The sequence below is a fragment of the Rhinoraja longicauda genome, chromosome 10, assembly GCF_053455715.1.
Source record: "Rhinoraja longicauda isolate Sanriku21f chromosome 10, sRhiLon1.1, whole genome shotgun sequence".
Lineage (NCBI taxonomy): Eukaryota > Metazoa > Chordata > Chondrichthyes > Rajiformes > Arhynchobatidae > Rhinoraja > Rhinoraja longicauda.
Genome location: NC_135962.1, coordinates 6891596 through 6899754, shown reverse-complemented (window position 1 = coordinate 6899754; position 8159 = coordinate 6891596). Strand labels below are relative to the sequence as shown.

Here is an 8159-nt window from a genome sequence, read left to right as displayed (position 1 = left end):
ACGTTAGAGGCAGGAAACATGTTCCCAATGTTGGGGGAGTCCAGAACCAGGGGCCACAGTTTAAGAATAAGGGGTAGGCCATTTAGAACGGAGATGAGGAAAAACTTTTTCAGTCAGAGAGTTGTGAATCTGTGGAATTCTCTGCCTCAGAAGGCAGTGGAGGCCAATTCTCTGAATGCATTCAAGAGAGAGCTAGATAGAGCTCTGAAGGATAGCGGAGTCAGGGGGTATGGGGAGAAGGCAGGAATGGGGTACTGATTGAGAATGATCAGCCATGATCACATTGAATGGTGGTGCTGGCTCGAAGGGCCGAATGGCCTACTCCTGCACTTTTTGTCTATTGTCTATTGTCTTTTGTGCCAGCACTGACTCACTGAATGGTGCTCCTGACAATACTCAAAACTCCAGTTCCTGTGTCTCGATATAGACACCCAGTGAGAGAAAGAACCCGGTTGGAAAAGAAGCAGGTAAGAGGCCGGGGAGTGAAACGGCCATGATCAGAGGTCTCACCTTTGAAGCTTTGGACGCATCCAGATACCAGAACTTGACATGCCTGTTGCCTGCAGTGACAAAGTGACTACTGTCCTCAGAGAAGGACACAGCAGTCACTTTGCTCGACACCTTGTTGGCTGCCACAACAACATTTTTCTGTGGAAGAAGCAAGAAGAATCAGAATCAGAATTACCTCTATTGTCATCCAAAAAAACCAAGTCTTTTGGACGGGATTTCGTCACCCACAGTCCAACAATAAGAGCAATAAAATAAGCAATAACACCCGCAACCACAAACCAACACAAAACAAACAAAAGATAAACATCCATCACAGTAAGTCTCCTCCAGTCTCCTCCTCACTCTGACGGAAGGCCAGAATGTCTTTCCTCTTCCCCTGCCCTCTTCTCCCGCGGTCAGGCTGTTGAAGTTGCCAGGCCGTGCCGGACGGTGAAAGGTCCACAGTGGACCGACCCAAGCCCCGCGATTCGGGGCGGGCGAAGACGCTGCCGCTGCACGTCGGGGGCGGTCGTGGCTCCCGACATTGAAGCCCCCGCCGAGCAGAGAAAAATCCCGCGGCATATTTCAGGCCACGCCGGACGGTGAAAGGTCCACGGTCAAGAGACACACATTTCACATTTGCCCACTTCAGGACTGTCATTATAGTCTACCACAGATAATGCACTAACCATTCATGGGGGGGGGGGGGGTGGGGGGGGCGCAGGTAACGGGCACTCTAGAGCACACAGGTTCAAGGGGAAGGGGAAAAGACTTCATCGGAATCTGAGAGGTACCTTTTTCACACAAAGTGTGGCGGGTGTATGGAACGAGCTGTCAGAGGAGGTCGTTGAGGCTGGGACTATCCAGTTAGACAGTCACATGGATAGGACAGGTTTGGAGGGATATGGACCAAATGCAGGAAGGTGGGATGAGTGTAGCCGGGACATGTTGGCCGGTGTGGGCAAGTTGGGCCGAAGGGCCTGTTTTCACACTGTATCACTCTATGACTCTAACGCACAACAACCAAACGGATGATCTGAATATCACAATACACAATATTCGGTGCCTAATGCACTCATCACAATCCACACACTGCCCTCTGTGTAACATATTCTTCAGTGCATAGAGCACTCTATAACAAACAGTTCATTACTTTCAGCTCCCTGTGTAACATTATTAAAGCACACGTCTGGTTACAGAGCAACTGTTCTGTTAATGCTCCTCCTTATAACAACACAATCCAGTACATAAGGCTGGCTGCAATATTCTGTAAATACGGCTCCATGTTTTTTACACAGTTTTTTACACATGGCTCCCAGTGCGACACACTGCTCACTACACACTGTTCATTGCACACAGCTCCCTGCACTACAAACCGTGCCTTAAACACAGCTCCCTCTGCAACACATTGCTCACTAAATACTCTTCATCGCACACAGATCCTGGTGTTACACACCGTTCACTTAACATAGCTCCTAGTGTAACACACTACACACAGCTCTCTGTGTAACACACTGACCACTACACACAGCTCTCTGTGTAACACACTGACCACTACACACCTGAACAACACACTGACCACTGCACACTGGTCACTGCACATCTGTATAACACACTGACCACTACACACCTGTATAACACGCTGACCACTACACACTGACAACTACACATCTGTATAACACACTGACCACTACACACTGACCACTACACACCTGTATAACACGCTGACCACTACACACTGACAACTACACATCTGTATAACACACTGACCACTACACACTGACCACTACACACCTGTATAACACGCTGACCACTACACATCTGTATAACACACTGACCACTACACACCTGTATAACACGCTGACCACTACACACCTGTATAACACGCTGACCACTACACACCTGTATAACACGCTGACCACTACACACCTGTATAACACGCTGACCACTACACACCTGTATAACACGGTGACCACTACACACCTGTATAACACACTGACCACTACACACCAGTATAACACACTGACAACTACACACTGACCACTACACACCTGTGTAACACACTGACCACTACACACTGACCACTGCACATAGCTCTCTGTGTAACACACTGACCACTACACACTGTTCCCTGCACATCTGTGTAACACACTGACCACTACACACCTGTATAACACACTGACCACTACACACCTGTATAACACACTGACCACTGCACACCTGTATAACACACACGTTTCATGGGCCATTGCACCCACATGAAGCCATGTACCTCCGTTTGTTCCACTGATATGAATGGCCAGCAGGTAAGTATCTCAGGAACAGGAGGTGTTGTGTTACTGGAGTCGTTGCCGCAACGGCACGTACCTTCCAAGCCCAAACGTTGACGATCATGTCATGCTGGTATCCCACGGAGACGATGTACTTGGCATTGGGTGAGAAAGCCACACAGGCCACGCCGTACTTGTGCTCCTGGATCTCTGCCACCTGTGTCTTGTCAACGACATCCCAGACCCGAACAGCGGGCATGTGCCCACTCTGAAAACACAAGAGGAGGGGAAGAGAGACAATGAATAAGCGGTCAGCTCACCTGGTGATTCATGATCTGCGTAACTCAGGTGAACGGCATTCCGCAAAGGAAACTGTCCCGGGAGCTTCACTCTCTTCCTTCCCACGGTGGTTGAAGCCCTCGTTGCTCTTTCCCTGGCTAACACTGACTGTGGGGCTGCCATTAGTGAGCAGAAAGTCCTTCGCCAAACCCCAGTCCTGGCTGGATGGTCCCATTCAATGGCCAGCAGTGGAGTTCCCAGTGACCTGTCCGCCCCGGCCTTCAGTCAAGCACGTTGCCCACCCCCCCCCCCCCCCATCACCTGACCATCTCCCCCTTTGCCAACAAACCTCAGAGTCAAGGCAAGACGGTGAAGCTGCTGGAAAGGTTATGAAGAGTAATGGCTGGGAAGACTGCTCCCAGCACTGCCAACCATTCCCTCGTGCTCTGGATGTCCACCGGAGATGCTGCCTGACCCGCTGAGTTACTCCAGCAGATAGACACAAAATGCTGGACTAACTCAGCGGGACAGGCAGTATCCCTGGAGAGAAGGAATGGGTGACGTTTCGGGTTGCGACCCTTCTTCAGACTGAGACAATAGACAATAGGTGCGGGAGGAGGCCATTCGGCCCTTCGAGCCAGCACCGCCATTCAATGTGATCATGGCTGATCATTCTCAATCAGTACCCCGTTCCTGCCTTCTCCCTATACCCCCTGACTCCGCTATCCTTAACAGCTCTATCTAGCGTCTCTTGAATGCATTCAGAGAATTGGCCTCCACTGCCTTCTGAGGCTGAGAATTCCACAGATTCACAACTCTCTGACTGAAAAAGTTTTTTCTCATCTCAGTTCTAAATGGCCTACCCCTTATTCTTAAACTGTGGCCCCTTGTTCTGGACCCTCAACATTGGGAACATGTTTCCTGCCTCGAACGAGTCCAACCCCTTAATAATCTTACACGTTTCGATACGATCCCCTCTCATCCTTCTAAATTCCGGTGTATACAAGCCTAGTCGCTCCAGTCTTTCAACATATGACAGTGCCGCCATTCCGGGAAGTAACCTAGTGAACCTACGCTGCACGCCCTCAATAGCAAGAGTCAGGGGAGAGGCAGATACAGGGATAAGGAAGTGTAAGGTGTGGGAATGAGACATCAAAGAGGGTGGAGATCAAGGAAAATGTAGAATAGATCATCGTTACCGTGGCCTAATTGGGCCGGAGCCTGTTTCCATGCTGTATCTGTAAAGTAAACTAAACTAATAGCTCTTGGGTAGGTATCTGAATGTGTAACAGGTAAGCAAAGTATTGACAAATAAACTTTTAATGGCAACATACAAAATGCTTAAACGACGATGTTTCCTCTGGCTGGAATGTCTAGAACTGGAGGTCACAATCTCAAAACAACGGGTCGGCAATTCAGGATTGCAATACGGAGAATTAAATTAAAAGACTGATTGATTTTTGGATATTAAGGGAACCTAGGGATATGTGGTTAGTGCAGGAAAGTGGTGTTTAGATAAAGGATCAGCCATGTTTTTGTTAAATAGCAGATCAGACATCAGAGGCTGAATGGCTGGTTCCTGCTCCTATTGTTTACGCAGATACAGATGTTATGGTGAAGACAGCTTGTGGTGAGTTCAGTTTCTACGGAGAGTTCCTTGGATGGTTTAACTTACTTGAACCTGTCCTCGAGGGTTTGGGAACAATCTGGAAATTATTATGAGCATATTTTTTAAAGCACACAAAGACATAGATTAGATAAACCAGCATTTCTATCAACAGTGTTCGAGACAGTTACTCCAACTCTTGCTCTCGGCCTTTGCTCAGTCTTGGCAGCGGAAACAGACGTAACTCAGGCTGTGGGCCTACTAAAGTCAGCATTCACCTCTGACAGTGATGCTAGATGAGAGGCTATTACTGGCTTGAATATCAAGGAGAACTCCTTTGAATGATGCACTGGTTCCCCTGAGGCTTGTAGGCCATCTTCAGGTCAGATTAGAAGACCGCAGCTTACAGATTCATAGTCATAGAGTGATACAGCGTGGAAACAGGCCCTTCGACCCAAATTGCCCACACCGGCCCAGCTACACCAGTCCCACCTGCCTGCGTTTGGTCCATATCCCTCCAAACCTGTCCTATCCATGTATCTGTCCAACTGTTTCTTAAATATTGGGATAGTCCCAGTCTCAACTACCTCCTCTGGCAGCTTGTTCCATTCACCCACCACCCTTAGTGTGAAAAGGTTACCCCTCAGATTCCTATTAAATACCCTACACCTTAAACCTATGTCCTCTGGTCCTCGATTCTCCTACTCTGGGCAAGAGACTCTGTGCATCTATGTGATCTATTCCTCTCATGATTTTGTACACCTCTATGAGATAACCCCTCATCCTCCTGCACCCCATGGAATAGAGACCCAGCCTGCTTAACCTCTCCCTATAGCAGAGACCCTCGAGTCTTGGCAACATCCTCATAAATCTTCTCTGTACCCTTTCCCGCTTGACAATATCTTTCCTATAACATGGTGCCCAGAACTGAACACAATGCTCTAAATGCGGCCTCACCAACATCTTGTACAACTGTAACATGACCTCCCAACTTCTATACTCAATACTCTGACTGATGAAGGCCAATGTGCCAAACGGCTTTTTGACCACCCTATCTACCTACGACTCGACCTTCAAGGAACTATGCACCTGTATTCCTGGATCCCTCTGTTCTACAGCACTCCCCAGAGCCCTACCATTCACTGTGTAGGTCCTGCCCATGTAAGACTTCCCAAATGCAACACCTCACATTTCTCTGTATTAAATTCCATCAACCATTCCTCAGCCCACCCGGCCAATCGATCAAGATCCCGCTGCAATTTATCACAACCATCTTCACTGTCTGCAAAACCACCCACGTTTGTATCATCTCAAACTTGCTAACCTTGCTTGATCTATTGATGTTGATTATGCAAAGCTGGACCAGGAGGCTGAACCCACAAGAGCCAGGCTTGCCACGATGTTAACGGGACAATTCCCTCATTACTCAATTGGTCATCAGACTGGAGTGTGTAGTCATGTTCTGGAGTAAGAACTGAACTTACGGCAATTCCGACTCAGAGATGAATGTGATCCCAGTGAGATGCAAGCCTAGATGCTCATAATAGCTATCACCTCTGGTTGTTATAGTCATAGAATACAAAGAGAGACCCTTTGGCCCACCAAGTTCCACACAGGCTATCAGGAACCAATTCCCATCAGCATTAATCCCATTTTGATTATCTCCTCACTCCCATCAATTCCCCTGGGACTTTCCCGCCACTCCCCTAAGGGTGATTTATGGCAGCCAATTAACTTATCAACCAACAGATCTGGGAATGGGGGAAGATTCCAGAACACGTATGGTCACAGGGTGAATGAAGAAACTCCACACGGACAGCACTGGAGATCAGCATCGAGCGTGAGACTCTGGAGCTGTGTGGAAGCAGCTCTATCCATGAAGAAAATTGTGCCACCCCTGATCTGACTCCAAGTACTGGGCATCTGAAGAAGGGTCTCGACCTGAGACGCCACCTATTCCTTTTCTCCAGAGATGCTGTCTGACCCGCTGAGTTGTTGTGATATTGCTGGGACTACTTTGTTGTATCGCAAGGACTACTTTGTTTGCCTGTGTAGTAATGTGTATATAAGAGATGGTGTGATTAGGTGGCCACTCTGGTTCCAGGTGGCCACGGAATAAACAGCCTGGATTTAAGCTCCAGCATTGTAACCTTTCACACACGTGTACTTGTGGTCCGTCCAGAGTCTCAACAAAGGTACAGCAGGTACCGTGACCACGAAGTACAACATGAGTGACTCCAGCTTTTTGTGTCTATCAGCATTAAGACGCTGGTTTAAGGTCAGCCTTTCCAACAGCTGATTTCTTCAGTACTGTGATGTGCTGGACATGACTGAAAGTGACTGCCACCAATTTAAATGGTCTGGGTACAGAGAGAAGAGGCCACCAATAGTGCAGTCGTTGCTACAGCTTTCCACTTTCCAGCCAATCATCATGAAAACGTCGGAAAAAATGCCTCTCAGGAGCAAGGCAGCTCGAGGAAAAGATAGTGGATTCTGACAACACTGATCTTCAGAAAGGTTTCAATGACCAGAAGAAAATTCATTCAAACTCCTGCGCGTGGGAGCCACCAACCAACTCCCCTCACCTGTCTGTCCTGGGCCTCCTCCATTGTCAGAGTGAGGGCCCAGCGCAAATTGGAGGAACAGCACCTCGTATTTCGCTTGGGCAGCTTACACCCTAGCGGTATGAATATTAACTACTCTAACTTCAAATCCTTCTCTCTCTCCATCCCTCTCTCTCCATCCCTCCCCCTTCTCAGTTCTTCGCCAGTCTGACTGTCCCTGATTACATTTTATCTCTGTTTGCTTTGTTATCACCTTCTCCCAGCTAACAATGATCCATTCTACATTTTCCTTGATCTGCATCCCCTTTGCCTCATTTTCACACCATACACTTCCTTGTCTCTCTATTTCCCTCTCCCCTGACTTCAGCCTGAAGAAGTGTAAGAAAATAACTGCAGATGCTGGTACAAATCGAAGGTATTTATTCACAAAATGCTGGAGTAACTCAGCAGGTCAGGCAGCATCTCGGGAGAGAAGGAATGGGTGACGTTTCGGGTCGAGACCCTTCTTCAGACTGATGTCAGGGGGCGGGACAAAGGAAGGATATAGGTGGAGACAGGAAGATAGAGGGAGATCTGGGAAGGAGGAGGGGAAGAGAGGGACAGAGGAACTATCTAAAGTTGAACCCGAAACGTCACCGATTCCTTCTCTCCAGAGATGCTGCTTGTCCTGCTGAGTTACTCAGGCATTTTGTGTCTATCTTTGGTTTAAACCAACATCTGCAGTTACTTCCTACACCTCACCTCTAAAGGGGTTGACCGGACCTCATATATCTCCCACGGGAAGTGACTAAGACCACCTGTGGTTGCCTCTCCTCAGGTGGGGTCTGAATGCCACCAACTCATCAGTTAACTTCTCGTGTTGTAATGTTAGAAACTTTTAACGCTAATTTGCTCACAGCAAGGACAAACACAACAATGCGGCAACATCCAGCCGAGACGGCAAACAGGACC

At 48.2% G+C, this 8159-nt stretch overlaps 1 protein-coding gene across 1 annotated transcript in view; it reads right to left on the bottom strand.

Annotated features, from left to right (window-relative positions):
- The window catches only part of mapkbp1 (mitogen-activated protein kinase binding protein 1), a 228230-nt gene that overhangs the window by 91263 nt on the left and 128808 nt on the right, over nt 1-8159 (bottom strand). Inside the window, exons 5-6 of the mRNA XM_078406156.1 lie at nt 2857-3027; nt 511-648 (exon numbers count right to left, since the gene is read on the bottom strand). Of these exons, the coding sequence (XP_078262282.1) occupies nt 511-648; nt 2857-3027 (309 nt within the window). The remainder of the gene's footprint in view (nt 1-510; nt 649-2856; nt 3028-8159) is intronic.